Raw genomic sequence first — 16,498 nt, 5'->3', positions numbered from 1 at the left:
GCAGCTCCAACTTTCTCCACCTGCAAGACTGAGGCTCCTCATCTAGACGAGATGCTGGATTCAATAGTGAGGAGGTCCACTTAGAATTCCATATAAAAGACTTCTCATTTTCAGATACATTAATGCAAATTTCTGAGCCAGGCAATTAAGACCAAGGTTCCTGGATACAAGAGGGTTGCAGAGAAGTTGAAAGTGGGTATAAAAGATAAACAACAGGAGTTACTCCAAGTCTTCTCTTTTCTTCACTAATTACCAATTATTTGATGTTATCAGTTACTACTCAGAGTTGGATTCCTATACCCCTATTTTTAACGTGTCCTGTGCCAGATGGAAAAAGGATTCTCTCTGCAAGGGTTAACTGCCTTCAGCCTCCCTCACTTTAAAATCCAAATCTCTGCTTGGGTAATGACACAAACTAATATTTTGGGCATGAAACAAGAAAGCTTCAGTTGCATGCAAGTCCTCCCCAGCCCGTCAGGAAGCAATGTGAAGAACTCTTTCAAGAAACTCTTGTGGCATACACGTGTACTGGGAGGCACCTTTTCCTTCCTCTACCCGAGTGTGGCACTATTTCTCTTCTAGTTACTTGTAAGGGATGTGACTAGTGTTTTTCCCAGAAATATTTCTCCCCACAGCCCAGCTAAACGTTGGGATGTAGCATCACTTTAAGCGGGGGGATAAGCGTGAAGGCCACAGGCCTTGTTCTAGCCACACCACTTTATGTCAAAAGAAAAAACAAAACTTGAAATTGTACCATTTTCCCTTCCCCTTTTCATCCATCCAAATTGTCTTAACTCTTATTCTTTTCCCACAATGCAATGAGAGCCACTTAAAACGCTGGGACCTATTCTGTGGCAGAGCAAATAGATGTAAACTGGGGCAAACTTCATAATGGGAGGTACATCAGTGCCACCATTTTTACACCATCTCCTTTGCCCCACTCCAACAAATGATGAGGTGACAAGAGGTAGAACTGGAGTCATACATGAATTCCACTGGGAATTGAAAATTCAAAATTGTCCTTTATTTTGAGGGTGTAGACAGACAGTTTTGTTGTTTCTGAATTTTAGTCCCAAGTACAGTCAGTTTAAGCTATTACTCCTCCCTGTATTCCGTATGTAATGCAATGGGGAGGCTCCAAAAGGATCCAATGCCTACAGCAGAGCAAAGACAATAATTCCTTCCAGGTTTCCATTCATTATTTGCCTTAGCATCAAAAATTCCTGGAATTCTTAAAAAAAAATCTTGGAATTCTAGAGATGGTCCAATGGCTATCATCACCACCAGGCCATAGGGTCACATGAATATCCACTTTATTCCTTTTTCCCCCAGCTTTACTGAGATATAACTGACAAATAAAATTGTAAGGTATTTAAAGTGTACATTATGACAGTTTGATATACGTATACACTGTGAAAGGATTCCTGAACATCCGCTTTATTCTAACGCAAGTGTAGGGGAAATGCTTTTTCTTAGTACAGTGGAGACAAAAATGGAGTTTTCAGAACAATGTTTTTATTTAAGAATTAAGGGAAAACAAAAACATTAAAGCATAGGACTACATTGACTGAATACAAGTGTCTCGTTTGGTCTGAAATCTTGAAAAAGTCACTCTGACTACTTACCTGAGGTAGATTTAGGTTGGCACTGTTTCAAGAGAACCTCCATCCATCCCAGAAGTTACCTTCTAGTTTTGGTTACAGGCTCCCAAGTGGTCCTTTCCAACCTCAGGTTATTCTATATGAGTAATACCAACACCTTTTCCCCCCCATGGTTAAAAGCCCTCAGACCTGTTTCATACCCCCAAAGTTCTCTGTCTGAGGGATGGTCCATTCTAAATTTACTTGAAGACTGGAGACAATTACCAGGAAGATTAGTTGAAAGAAGGGGCAAGTCACTGCCCTGCCAAAGATACAAACTCTGTTCCCTTCTCCAAGTTCTCTCTAATGACTAACAAGTAGCCATAAGGACTAATTTTCATCACCACCAAGCCATACACCCAATACTATTTTAAGAATTACAATTGTCAAACATATACTAGTGATAGGCATGATTTTCACCAAAGAGAAACAAATACATCTTGTGTGTCTTATCACACCGAGCAACTTTTTATGGTATAAGAGCTATTTAGGAAAATTACTAAAATACATCAGATCAAATAAACTTCCAGGACCTGTTTTCTAAAAGAAGAAAGAAAAAAACACCCTAGAATCAGATTCCTTATTATCACTATGAGTTATATCCTCTGACCCTAAGATTATCAAGGTCATCAACCAGTCATCAGGATCAGAGCTGAGAGCCAAACACAAGGTGGCAGTGCAAGAGTTGGCCACCGCCATGAGTCCGAACACCAACGCTCTCTGGAGTTCAGGATTTGCTAAGATAAACCAGAGGACTCAAAATACTTATTCACCAAGTCGACAGTCCCAAATACTGTAGAAGTTTTAAGTATTTATATTAAATGTCATTTTATCTGAGGGAAGGAAAAAACCTCAGAAGTGTCCACTTACAGATCCCTGGATTAATTAGAGTATTTCTGGAGAATATTAAAGGTAATCATAATTATCCTGTTAAGTTGGAGGTAAGTGCTTATCCTTAAACCTCTGATGAATCTGCCAACTACTTTCCCCTTCTAGCATTTAGAATCCTACATTACAAGCGAAATATATACCTTATATTGTGGTGATTGCAGTCTTTTCCCTGGGAATAAAAAGTATTCTCTTTCCTTGGCAGAACCGAAGTAAATGAAAGGCATGTCATTATGTGGCTTGATTTGCTATAAACAGCAGGATAATGGAGTGGAAAAAAAAACCAAAAACACCAGCTTTTGAGTCACGATTCTCAAAATCAAAGTCTAGCTTCTCCACTAATAATGCATCATTATGTGTTCTACTCTGTGCCTACTCAGGCTTAAACCTTTCTTTCAGCTTTCTCTTAATTATTTTGCAAGGAGCTGATGAAGATATCTTACATTTAAAGAAACATGATAAATGAAGTCACAAAAGTATGGGTACTAGCAAAAATCGTAACGATTATCCTGGAACATGCATCTCTGAGTTGAGAAGAAATGAATCTCTAAAGCTGAAACTGCAAATACCAGTAATAATCTGAAAGATTTTAGGGAAAGGAAACTTGTAAGGGTATGCCTCAACTCACCAAGTAAAAAGCTGAGTATTCTACCTCGTTATGAGGTTGGCCCTCCAAAGGGGAAGCCTTGGGAAGAGTTTTGATCTATGATAACTACTCCCTAGCTGCTTAGTTCTTTACACAACCAGCAAAAGGTTCCCACGCTGCTATCAACACACTAGTCCCCATTCCAGCCAAGACTTACAAAATCGACAGAGGCAAAGTAAATGTACTTCTTTCCCCCAACAGTAACACATGCCACACCTTCTCTCTCAAGGTTACAGTCCTTTCCTTTATTGGAGTTCCAAATTTAAAAAACTGAAAGTAAAGCAATCATTAAGTGGTTCAGATAAAAGAAAAGCATCTTTACCTGAGTTTCCCATCAGGCCTACTCTGACCTGCCCTAGCTCCTTGCAGAAAAAGTTTCTGGGTATCTAAAAAAAAAAAAAGTTTACATAATGACTCATTAAAAGTCATCTCTACTATATGAGTCAACTATGAGAACAGTTGTTCTCATACCTATTAAATGTACATAGTCCACAGTTAGATCTCTTACTAGAACAAAATTATCTGCAGAGTAGGGTCTTTGGGGCACAATAAGGTAGGGATTTCCTGCAAGGCTTTTTTTTAGACTCAAGGTTATTTATAGGGTTTTTCACTTATGTGAGTTCCCCAGTATACCACAAAAACTGATCACTGACAGAAGCTTTTCTCATTCAGAGAATTCATAAGGTCTTTCCTCAGATTGTTTTTTTTTTGGAGGGGGGGTGCAAACCCAAGAAGGCTCTCCACCTAATGCTTTTGCCACCTTCAAGGCAAATATAGAAATTTTCACCTGTATGGCTTCTCTGATAGGTAAGAAAGTCATAGTTCTGTTAGAAGATTTCTTCACACTTCTGGGGGTCTCTACCCAGTGGGGCGTTCTGACGTCCAATGAAATGTGCGCACTCTCTGAAGCACTGTTGACACAGGGTATTAAAAATGCTGTCCACCAATGTGAATTCTCTTGGAATGAGAAGAGGTGACCATTGCTAGAAAGCTTTCTCACATTCAACAAATCTGTAAGGCTTCCCACCTGTATGAATCCTCTTGTGGGTGATCAGATACAAGATTGGACTACAGGTTTTCCCAAACTCAGAGCATTTGTAAGGTTTCTCATTGGAGTGGTTGATAAGCTTCTGTAAGGACAGCTCTCTGGGCAAACCATTTCTCAACTTCCTACAATTGCAGATTCTCCGGTCCCCAGTGAAATCTGAGCTCTGAGGAAAGTCTGAGATTTGCTTAGAGTTCTTCATCTTAAGGAGTTCTCTTACATTGTAAATACATTTTTTATGGCATTATAACTTCTTGTCTGGTCAAGACATTTGTGAGGCTTCTGATGCACGGGGAGGGCTGAGCTCAAGACCTTTTTCACCCACATCACAGATATATGGTTTTTCACCGATGTGGATTGTCTGATGTTGAAGAAGTGCTGAGCTCTGGTGAAAGCTTTTATCACAGACACCGTATTTATAATGCAGCTCCTCTGTCTGAGTTCTCATTTTCTGTTGGGCAACAAAGTCCATGCCCAGGAGGAAGCCACTCTCACATGCAGACCACTGATGTGGTTTCTCTTCCATGTGAATTCTTTGATGCACAATAAGGTCTGAACTACAGTTGAAACTTTTCTCATATTCCAGGCATTTAAAAGTGTGAGTGTGAGTTGCCTGGTGCCTGATTAGGTTGGCGCTCCGAGTAAAACTTCGCATACATTCTAAGCATTTATACGGCTTCTCACCTGTGTGGACTCTCTGGTGTACAATAAGGTCTGATTTCTGGCCAAAGCATTTCTCACAGGCACCACACTTATAGGGCTTCTCCCCAGTATGAACTCTTTTATGAACAATGAAGGCTGAACGGTGTCGGTAACTTTTCTCACACTTATTACATTTGTAGGGCCTTTCACCAGTATGAGTTCTCTGGTGGCTAATAAGATCTGATTTCCCACTAAAAGCTTTTTCACACTCCAGACACTTAAATGGTTTCTCACCTGTGTGAGTTCTTCGGTGTCTTATAAGGTTTGTACTTCGGCTGAAGCATTTGTCACACTCACTACATAGATACGGTTTCTCGCCTGTATGGCTTCGCTGGTGGACAAGCAGATCAGAGCTCTGACCAAAATTCTTGCCACAAATATCACATGTATAGAATTTTTTACCTGCATGTGTTCTCTGGTGTCCTGAAAGGGCTAAGTGGTGCCAAAAGCTCTTCTCACATTTGCTACATTTATAAGGTTTCTCATAATTGTGGATCCTCTGGTGCGAAATAAGATCTGAGCTTTGGATGAAGGTTTTCTCACACATATCACATCTATAAGGTTTCTCCCCTGTATGGGTTCTCTCACACATAATAAGAGCTAAGTTTTCACAGAAATTTTGCTCACGTTCAAGGCACTGGTATATATGATCATCTATTTGAGTAATCTCATGCACATGAATAAAAATCTTTTTACCCTTCTGAGGGCATACATGATATATTTTCCTTTTTTGAGTTCTCTGATTATACCTCTCTTCTGAAGTGTACATTTTCTATGGCTCTCTCCTAGGGAGTTTTCCACTGGTCTTCCTGACCCATCATTTTCTTCACAGTCATTCTCTCGATGAGAACTTGAAAGATACATCTGTTTTAGGCCTTTCAGTCATGAGCAGCTCCTCTCTGCAAGTTTCCAGCATCATATATACTAATTCTTTACTTGGTATCTCCAACCCTGTGAAACAAAGAAGAATTATTATTTATATTCCTTTAACTAAGAAAAAATGCTCAAAATTAAAATTGCTGCAAAAAAGACAGAATTTCTGCATCAAAGTCCACAAGTGCTCTAGGTTTTACAGGGGTTGAAAGCAGTTAGTTTTCCTCTTTACTAGTATAAAACCAATCAGCAACACATACAGGGCAAGTACCAGAAAGAATTGTTTCTTTAATGAGCTCAGGTGATCTCAAAACCAGGATTCCTCCTCTTCCCTTGGTTCAACTGAATAATCAAGACGCCTAATAATTAGTACGCCTGCTCATGAAGAAAACAATCCAAGAGGGGCTATGAATATCTGTGCAGTCCTTTCTGTAGTAAGGTTTGGAAGAAAATGGTTAATGATCATTAGAATTCCCAGTGCAAAGACAGAGAAAGTAAGTTTCTATGACTATCATCCTAGCTGTGTGATGTCAGGCAAGTTACTTAATCACTCTGTGCGTAGTTTCCTCATCTATAAAATGGATTAATGATGGAAATTACCTCAGATCATTGAGTTGAATAATAAATTAATCACGATCTATCTCATGGTAAGTACTCTGTGTTAGCTATTATAATAACTATTATTATGGTAAAGGGGCCTAAGAGTCTGCTTTGATATGGTCGTATGAGCACAAACCTTGCTCAAAAAGAAAAATCCCAACTTACTGCTGATAAAAAAAAAATAGGATGACTTTGCTTCCTATTTTACTGAGAAAATCTAAGGAAGCCAAAAACCAAAAACATAAAAAAAAACACTTCCACATGCTCCCACCACATCAACCAACCTCTTCCAAGGTGGTCATGCACTCTCCATCTTTCCTTCTGTTACCGTGGATAACAAACTGCCCCTGCTCAATCTAAGGACAACCTGTCCATTGGTGTACTGGATTCCACCCCTTTTTGCCACAAAGACATCACTCCTGCAATTCTATCCTCTCTCTCCTGCAATATCAATTTGTTCTTTCCTACTGGATCACACTAATCAGCAAACTAGCTGTTACGTCTCTCCTAAAACCAAAGCACTATCAAGAAACTTCTCTCAACCACCTCACGCTCGAGCTATTGTCTCACCTCTGTTTCTCTTTACAGCAAAATTCCTCAAATCAATCTGTTTATTGTCTTTAATTCTTATCTTCCAAGGTTTCTGAAACATACTCCAATCAAATACCCTCACCACTCCACCAAAACTGCTCCTATTAGAACCTAGCAGTCCCTAGGAAATCTGACTCCTAGTTACCACTCCGACACACTTCCCTGCTCTTCTCGTGTGTACTGCAAGCTAGTCACCTTGGCCTCCTTGCTGTTGTTCAAACAAGCCAGGTCCATTCCCATTTCAAGGTCTTTGTACTTGTAGTCTCTCCCTGCTGAAGTGCTCTTCCTTTAGATCTTCAAGGCTCCCTCTCTCACCTCACTCAAATCTTTGGTAAACTGTTATAGTCTCAGTAAGGCCTGATTGACCATCCTATTTTAAATTACGACACACCTCCACCCCAGCTGACCCACACATACAACACTCCTTCTCTCCTTTCCTGTTTTATTTTTCTCCATAGAATGTAAGCCCCTAAAGGACAAGGATTTTAGTTCATTTCATTTGCTGCTGTTTCCCTAGCACCTGGGACAGTGCCTGGCACAGAGGAGGTATGTTCACGTATAATGAGGTACTATGTAGCTGTAAAACTGGATGAAGATAACCTTTATGAATTGATGTGGAGCAATTTCTAGGATAAACCATAAATTTTAGAAAGCAGCGGTGTAAAAAAGTATGCTGCATTTTGTGTAAGAATTAAGTAGAAATAGGAAACTACACATGTATCTATTCATTTGGCCAAAAAGAAACTCAGAAAAGAAGAAACTAATGAGTTTGGTTATCATCACAAGGTAGGTGTAAATGGGATCAAAAGGACTGGAAAATGAAATTGGTACCAAAGGGTGGATGGAAAGAGAGTCATACTTCTGTTAGTATATACATTTTTGTAAAACACACATTTTTACTTTTTAAACTGTTACATTTCACATATTCTACATACATAAATACATAAATAAATAGAAAAGCTGGGGGAGAAAAAAATTAAAATGGAATACAAATAAAAACAAACAAGTCTGTATTTCAAATTAATAACAAAACCACCCAGGAGGGGGAAAAATAAATAACTTTATAATACAGTATTAGGATTATATAAACTCAAACTAAAGATAAAAAGGACTATAAACAATTACTGAACTCTAATTAGTAGGAGTTTTCCCTCAGAGTGGAAAAGGTTCACTACTTAATGTATAGCCTAGGAATGAACAAATAAATAAATATAACGGCACCCAGATGCTTCACTGTCAGCGAAGGGGGTTACAAACACAGAAAAGGGAAAGGCTACAATGAACTCTGCACCTGTAGTGTTTAACTGGAATTAGAAGTATCAGTATGAGGTCAAGGTTTTTAAATACAGAAAAAATAGAAATGTGTGTATGTGTGAAGGTGGGTGCTTTTTTTTCTTCTAATGTCTGGCTGTGAGGTCACAGAAACGATGAAATCCCAGTAGTAATGAGCACACCAAGCACTTAGAGCGTGGTTTCTAAACACCATTTCTCACTGAAAGGAATCAAGGCTCACTGGAGAAATGGCTAATTCCAGGGTTTAGAAAGTACAAGATGAACCTGGAGCATCTTGTTGTGTCGGAAAATAAGGAAGTGCTCAAAAAGTGGTGACAGGGCTTCCCTGGTGGCGCAGTGGTTGAGAGTCTGCCTGCCGATGCAGGGGACATGGGTTCATGCCCTAGTCTGGGAGGGTCCCACATGCCGCGGAGTGGCTGGGCCCGTGAGCCATTGGGCCTGTGCGTCCGGAGCACAGGGAGAGGCCACAGCAGTGAGAGGCCCGCGTACCGCAAAAAAAAAAAAAAAAAAAAGTGGTGACAATATGCCAAGAGGACCCAGGAGCCAGGCTGAAGGGGCTGCCACTATACAAATCAGGAACAAACAACATCAAAATAAATAATGATAGTGATAAATTAGTAACACAATAAGAATCCATGAATCCATACTCATTTAAAAAGTGAATAAATGGTCCACCGCTGCCATATTGTCTGTGTGAAGAGAGGGGAGACCGTCTGCCGCCACTGCAACTTCCACCACAGTTTGAAGAAAACAGTTCTGAAACAAGCTCTTACCCCCAGCTGCCTCTCAACACAGTGACTGTCATCTCTCCAAACGTCAAGTCCAGCTCTGTCCGCCAACCTGTCTGACATGTCGGGACCCGTGCCAAACAGGGCCAGAGTTTACACTGATGCTAATACGCACAGACCCCAAGAGTACTGGGATTACAAGTCACATGTGGTGGAATGGGGAAATCAAGATGACTACCAGCTGGTTAGAAAATTAGGCCGGGGTAAATACAGTGAAGTATTTGAAGTCATCAACATCACAAATAATGAAAAAGTTGTTGTTAAAATTCTCAAGCCAGTAAAGAAGAAAATCAAGCGTGAAATAAAGATTTTGGAGAATTTGCGAAGCGGTCCCAACATCATCACACTGGCAGACATTGTAAAAGACCCTGTGTCACGAACACCTGCCTTGGTTTTTGAACACGTAAACAACACAGATTTCAAGCAATTGTACCAGATGTTAACAGACTATGATATTTGATTTTACACGTATGAGATTCTGAAGGCCCTGGATTATTGTCACAGCATGGGGATTATGCACAGAGACGTAAAGCCCCATAATGTCATGATTGATCATGAGCACAGAAAGCTACAGCTAATAGACTGGGGTTTGGCCGAGTTTTACCATCCTGGCCAAGAACATAACGTCCGAGTTGCTTCCCAATATTTCAAAGGTTCTGAGCTACTTGTAGACTATCAGATGTATGATTATAGTTTGGATATGTGGAGCTTGGGTTGTATGGTGGCAAGTGTGATCTTCCGGAAGGAGCCATGTTTCCATGAACATGACAATTATGATCAGTTGATGAGGACGGCCAAGGTTCTGGGGACAGAAGATTTATATGACTATATTGAGAAATACAACATTCAATTAGATCCACGTTTTAACGATATCTTGGGCAGACATTCCTGTAAGCGATGGGAACGCTTTGTCCACAGTGAAAACCAGCACCTTGTCAGCCCTGAGGCCTTGGATTTCTTGGACAAGCTGCTGTGGTACGACCACCAGTCATGGCTTACCGCAAGAGAGGCCATGGAGCACCCCTATTTTTACACTGTTGTGAAGGACCAGGCTCGAATGGGCTCATCTAGCATGCCAGGGGGCAGTATGCCTGTCAGCAGCACCAATATGATGTCAGGGATTTCTTCAGTGCCAACCCTTTCACCCCTTAGACCTCAGGCAGGCTCACCAGTGATTGCTGCTGCCAACCCCCTCGGGATGCCTGTTCCAGCTGCCGCTGGCGCTCAGCAGTAATGGCCCCTTCTGTCTCCTGATGCCTGAGCAGAGGTTGGGGATTCCACTCACTCCCTTGATGCAGCTTGCGCCTGGCGGGGAGGAGTGAAATACTTCCGAAGCACCGTGTCTGAACCGAAGCACCGTGTCTGAACCGTTGCTTGTGGATTTATAGTAGTTCATTCATAAAAAAAAAAAAAAAAAATACAACAGGCTGATATTCCTTTTTTTCTTTCTTTCTTTTTTTTTAACTCGAACTTTTCATAATTCAGGGGATTCCCTGAAAAATTATCTGCAGGCAGAATATTTCACGGACAAATTTTTTTTCTCCCCTTCCAAATTCAGTTCCTTATCACTAAAGAACAAAGATAAACCAGCCTCAATTCTGGCTGCTGCGTTTGGGTGGAGATTTCTTCCCATGCCCACCATTGCTCCCCTACCATTCCACATTTTGAGGGGTTTGTATTTCACGCTCTCCTCCAGAGATTACAAAAATGTAGCTTCTTGAAGCGAGGTGGCAAGGAAGGAAGAAGGAAGGACCCAACCTATAAGAGCAGTGTACTGCTAGTCACTTATATCACTTTACTCCAAAAGTGCTTCAGTGGGGTTATACTGGTGAATCTAGTGGAAATACGTCTTACACTGAAATACGTTACACTGAGATGCTGAAAATCTACCCAAAGTGCAGACAGGTCCTGAAAACGTCTGTTCAGTATGAATCATGTCTTATTGACCTAACCTAAATGCAACTCACTTATAATTTAGTTTCAGCTCAGTTTAAAACTTTAATACCGTCCCTCCCAGGCTCCTTACCTCGGTCCTCTCTCCTTTCATCTCCCAACGTGCTCTATAGCTGGTAGGAGGGGGAAGGCAACATCTTTTTCAGTTTTCTTTGACTTGGTCCTTTTGAATTCAGTTAGTTACTGGGTATAATTGCTTTTTACGAAAGAAAAAAACATGGTCTATGTTGGTTTCATGCTAGCAACTCTTGAAGAGCTAATGAGAGATGTAGCCACTGCATTTTATTTTAAGCTTTCTACCTTCTTTTCCTCCTACTTTCCCCTTCCCTCACATGCCATCCATTGAGCAGACCTGCCCCTCAGTCTTGTAAATGTACCTGAGAGGTAGGAGCAGAGCCACTATCTTCAGTGAAACTGAAATGGTAGACCTGGAATTGTGGGAAAACTAAACTCTCTTGTTACAGCCCTGCCACCCCTTGCCGTCTGTATATATATAATACTTTGTCCTTCATATGTGAAAGATCCAGTGTTGGAATTCTTTGGTGTAAATAAACATTTGGTTTTATTTATCCAAAGAAAAAAAGTGAATAAATAGTGAGCGAGAAGGGAAAGTTTTTTCTTATATTAAAAAAGCCAACAATTAAATGTAGAATAAATGATGGAATTAAAAACATCACATGTCCAATGAAGAGTAACAACTGTTTCAGGCAAAAATATAGTGGATGAAAGTTTTATGAGAATCAGGATATTTACACAATCTGAATATATCTCCCCACTAGATATTTAATAATTACAAAGACAAAAAAAGTAACTTCACAGTATAGAAACCTGGAAGACACCACCTTAACCAAATGATCAGAGTTAACACCACCAGTAACAAGATATATAGTTGCCTCCTAATATGATGCAAAGAGAAGAACAGAACATCACTTCTGTGCTATCTTGCCAAAAATGTATAACCTGAATCTAATCATGAGGAAACATCAGACAAACCCAAATTGAGGAAAATTCTGCCAAATAAATGGCATAAACTATAAAAAAAAAAAATAGTCTAAAGACAAAGTCTGAGGATATGTTCCACAATAAAGACATGACAATTAAATGAAATGGGTGATAGTGGAATGGATCCTGGACAACAAAAAAAACGTATTTTTCTTTTCCTACAAAGGACGTTAGTGGAACAACTGGCTAAACTCCAATAATGTCTGGCGATCAGATAATAGTATTATATGAATGTTAACTTTTTGACTGTGATAACTGTAATGATAATATAAGAGAACAGCCTTGTCTTCAGGGAATAAAACAATTGAGTATTTAGGCCAGGCTTTCTCAACTAGAGTTCTGGCAAAGAACAAAGCCCTACAGAAAATGACTTGAGTAACTATTTTTTTCAATTCTCCCAAGGATGGCATGTAGCTAGTAGCACTGAACACACATGGGAGAGAAGTTAATTCATTGCATACCTATTACTTCAGGGCTTAGCATGTCTTAGGACTTTAGGGCTTAATTCTCATAGTTTGAGATGAGGTATTATATCTATAACTTACTCTCAAAAGGTTCAGAAAAAATGTACATATAGGTACATGTATGTATAGAGAAATTAGTATAGACAGACTCATAAAACATAGTAAAAGGTAAACATTTAGGGACTGTGGGTGAAGGGTGTATGCGTATTCTTTATATTATTTTACAACTTTTTTGTAAATCTGAAATTACTTCAAAATTTAAATGTATGTTATTTTGTTTTTTAAGAACATGGGAGCTGAGGGCTTCCCTGGTGGCCCAGTGGTTAAGAGTCCACCTACCAATGCAGGGGACATGGGTTCGAGCCCTGGTCTGGGAGGATCCCACATGCCATGGAGCAGCTAAGCCCGTGCACCACAACTACTGAGCCTGTGCTCTAGAGCCTGCGAGCCACAACTACTGAGCCCGCATGCCACAACCACTGAAGCCTGCATGCCTAGAGCCTATGCTCCGCAACAGGAGAAGTCACTGCAGTGAGAAGCCTGCGCACCACAATGAGAAGCCTGCACACCACAATGAAGAGTAGACCCCGCTTGCTGCAGCTGGAGAGGGCCAGCGTGCAGCAACGAAGACCCAATGCAGCCAAAAATAAATAAATTAAAAAAAAAATATATATATATATATATATATATAAATTTTAAAAAAAAGAACATGGGAGCTGAGAGTTGTATATTGTGATAGTTAAAGCTGAATGTTCAAACTCTGGAATCAGATTTTGGCTCAAATTCCCACTGTGCTCTTTTGTAGCTATGAGAACTTGGGTAAGTTACTTCCTTCAGCTTCAAACTTCAATTTCGATAAAATAAGTAAGATACCATTACATGTCTTAAGGAGTTGCCATGGGAACTGAGACACTGTCAATAAAGGACGTGGCTCAATGCCTGGGTCTCAAGAGATGCTCAATAAACAGTAGGTAGGTTCTATTATTTTCTTAATTCCATCTTCACAGTCACAAAAACACTAACATTTCTTGAGCTCATCCTCTGTGTCTGTCTCTTATGCAAAGCCTTGTTCAAAATCCATTTAAAATAGTTAACTAAATAATAATCAGTTAATGATTAATATGAAGATTAAGCAAAAACCAGAAAAACATTTATAGAGAAATGCTAGGAGGAAAAGGAAGACTTTAGAATCACAACTAAGTAAAGATATGCATCCATACAGACAAATAGCTACTCTAAGATGGTGGCTGTATGGGAGTTTTGTCTTTTAAAATGTGTATTACTGTTAAGGTCAAAAGGAGAGAGAGTAGAGTGGAAATAAATGATTCTGAGCATGGTCATAGCCTGGTAAATGAATTAGAACATTCCCTAATTTTATCAGCCGAGGGTATCATATTTGCCCTAAATAGCCAACCAACTGTAGGGCACCAAGGAAAGAAATTAAAAATAAGGAAAAAATTAAAAATAAGGAAGTCTTTTAGAGGTCAGCACCTAGAAAATAAAATACAGTCTGGCTGTCAAAATTTAAAGTAATCCATGACACTTCCCTAGTTCAAAATACTATAACTGCTTCCTACCACTCTAAGAATAAAACCTAAAGTTTTCACTGCGCTATATAATGCGGTACCTCCCCCTACCTTCAGCCTCACACGACACATCAGAATCTTTACACTTGCTCCTTCTGCCTAGAATGCTCTTCCCCCAAGTAGCTTGCTCCTTTATTTGATCAAGTCTCTGACTGAAAATTATTTCCTCAAAAAGAGGTACACCCTGACTACTTCATCTAAAATAGCTATGTCCCCTTAGCCTGTTTTACAATATTTCTCTTCATAGCACTTAATCACCATCCAACTTTGTGGTATATATCTTATATTTGTTAACTTGTTTCTCTCTCCTACTAGAATATAACTTCCATTAGTGTTAGGACTTAGCCTTTTGTTCACTGCAATATTCCTAGCATCTAGAATACATTTGTTGAATGAATGAAAAATATGAATATCAGAACCAAAAAAGAGCCATCATCCTCTAAGCCTCAGTAGCAATATAACAGGCTAGGCTAGTAGCCCTGGCTGGTGCATCTGGCAAACCCAAATATATATACTTCAAGTCTTAGCTTCAGGGTACCCTTCGCTAAGAGGTTTCTCTTACCTCTTCCTAGGAAAAGACTGGTTCTCTCTTCCATGGCTAGGGTCAGAGTGCACAAAATAGGCAAACAGGCTGAGTACAGAACTTCAAAGCCCAAGGCTATCCTTATAGTTAAAGGATGTACGTTGATAAAGTGTTATCTGAAAAACTAGATAATGCTTACTGTATCAGGTCCCAGGCTAGGGATTACCTCATTTATTTTTCATTGATTACATGGATTATCTCATTTAATCTTCCTAAGGTTGTAAAATAGGTATGAATACCAATGTTTGCGCCTTACAGATAGAAAACCTGATGCTTAGGGCAGTTAAATAACTACTAAAGAACTCACAGCTAGTAAGTAGCAGAGCCAGTATCTAAATCTCCATCTTCTGACTCCAGGGCCTGCTTAAGCATTGGGCATACTGCCTTTTGGAGGCTGCAAATCAATCACAAAGGAATTACTAAAAGCCTATTGTAAATAAGCCTGTTGAAAAGGAGTAGAAAATACACTTAAATTGGTAGGACAGCACTCGGTTTTAGCACTCTGCTATCTCAGGAGCTAAGAAAGGGTCATGTATCTTTTTTGCATGTATCTTCTCCCATTCCTCTTTGTCTCCCCCAGTTTCCCTCTCCTCTGGCCTCAAAAATCCACTGTTTATATAGAAACATACAGCCTGGTATGTTACTTACCATAACAACAAAGACTCAAGACTATCTTCCTTTTGGCTCCAAAAGGTCTCTAGTCCATAACTATTCACAACACCCAATTCTTCCCTCTCCTAGAGGAAAAAAAATCAGTGATGTAGAAATTTATAATTTTTGTGAAGTTTGTAACTTTTCTGAGGCTTGAACATCTAAAAATTGGTTTCATTTACTCCCCAGTCTGGTCAGTATCTTTCAACCGTAACTTACCTCTTCCCACCTTTCCTTACATTCTCTTATCTCTTCCAAGAAGCACCTGCCACTGGTAGCCATCAGTTCCTTCCCAAACAGCTCTAGACAAAACATCGAGAATCCTTCTGGGTAATGACTAACCTTAACTTCATAATAAAGCCCTGAGTCCTGTTCTACTTGTTTCAATTTTTACCTCAACTTCTGAGATCAATGACCCATTCTTCTACCACTATAAACCTCAAGATGCAGTTGATAAGTGCATATGATACAAAGCTATATATAATGCCGGTTTCCAAAAATGGTTATGGAATGATTAAAGAAACCAGATTTTTCTGCATACAGATTCGATGCAACATGACGAATCTCTGCCTTAAAGATAGGGGTGGGCGGTGGGTGGAGAACATTCAACGTCCTTGGGTTTTTTTCCCCCCAAAGTGAAAGATACACTTAGATCACTTAGGAAAGTGCCTGGCAGTGTTTACTATTATCTCCAGGAACGATAGTACTAAGCTTCTCTTCCTTCAACTTTTCATTGACCTCCTTTCAGTCGCCGTCAGGGGGGTCCCAGACCTTGCTCTGTTGCGAGGACCAGAGGCTGCTCCTACCAGGCAGAGGCCGAGGGGGTCTCCGGTCCCGCAGACCCCCTCCCCCGATCCCTGGGCCCCGCAGGCCATGCCCCTCCCAGGCCCCGCGGGCCGCGCTTACCACGGCAGCAGCCGGCGCCGCCTCCGCCTGGGACGGCACTTCCGGTTACTCTCCGGACACTCGGGTTTGGGTTTCCCGGCGGCCGCAGGCTCCGGGCGGTAAACCTAAGGGCCCACCTTCGGGAAAAGAAGGAAAGCCAACCTGGGAGGCCGACGAGAACCAGAAGCAGCCCTCTTTGCGTGGCTCGGCGAGGGCAGTTGGGGCCAGGCCATCCAGGGGGCTCTTTAAGGGCCGACAAGGCCGGCTACCCGAGCCCTTTCAGCCTGGCTGCGAAGCGGCCGGCGCAG

At 40.6% G+C, this 16,498-nt stretch overlaps 1 protein-coding gene and 1 pseudogene across 6 annotated transcripts; one reads left to right on the top strand and one right to left on the bottom strand.

The window, feature by feature from the left end:
* Nucleotides 1–1,495: 1,495 nt before the first annotated feature.
* On the bottom strand, nucleotides 1,496–16,497 carry ZNF322 (zinc finger protein 322). 5 transcript variants are annotated; one of them, XM_081246624.1, is made up of 4 exons: nucleotides 16,212–16,497; nucleotides 15,525–15,607; nucleotides 15,303–15,391; nucleotides 1,496–5,872 (listed from the first exon to the last, which is right to left on the bottom strand). In XM_081246624.1, exon 4 carries the CDS (start codon nucleotides 5,688–5,690, stop codon nucleotides 4,482–4,484), a length of 1,209 nt encoding a protein of 402 aa, XP_081102750.1. In that variant the 5' UTR covers nucleotides 5,691–5,872; nucleotides 15,303–15,391; nucleotides 15,525–15,607; nucleotides 16,212–16,497; the 3' UTR covers nucleotides 1,496–4,481. The 5 variants fall into 5 exon arrangements, with proteins under 5 accessions (XP_081102750.1, XP_081102751.1, XP_081102752.1 ...); XM_081246625.1 differs by lacking the exon at nucleotides 15,303–15,391; XM_081246626.1 differs by lacking the exons at nucleotides 15,303–15,391; nucleotides 15,525–15,607.
* LOC308623859 (casein kinase II subunit alpha-like) lies at nucleotides 8,155–10,300 on the top strand (annotated as a pseudogene). The gene has a single exon. The product of its transcript is annotated as a casein kinase II subunit alpha-like (transcript).
* Nucleotide 16,498: the final 1 nt, after the last annotated feature.

The sequence above is a fragment of the Mesoplodon bidens genome (genome assembly GCF_964165515.1).
Source record: "Mesoplodon bidens genome assembly, chromosome: 10".
Classification (NCBI taxonomy): Eukaryota; Metazoa; Chordata; class Mammalia; order Artiodactyla; family Ziphiidae; genus Mesoplodon; species Mesoplodon bidens.
This window is presented reverse-complemented; position numbering and strand designations above follow the sequence as displayed.

What these genes read in the sequence shown, in the direction of transcription:
- ZNF322 (XM_081246624.1), bottom strand. Translation starts at nt 5,690, where the DNA reads ATGTACACTTCAGAAGAGAGGTATAATCAGAGAACTCAAAAAAGGAAA.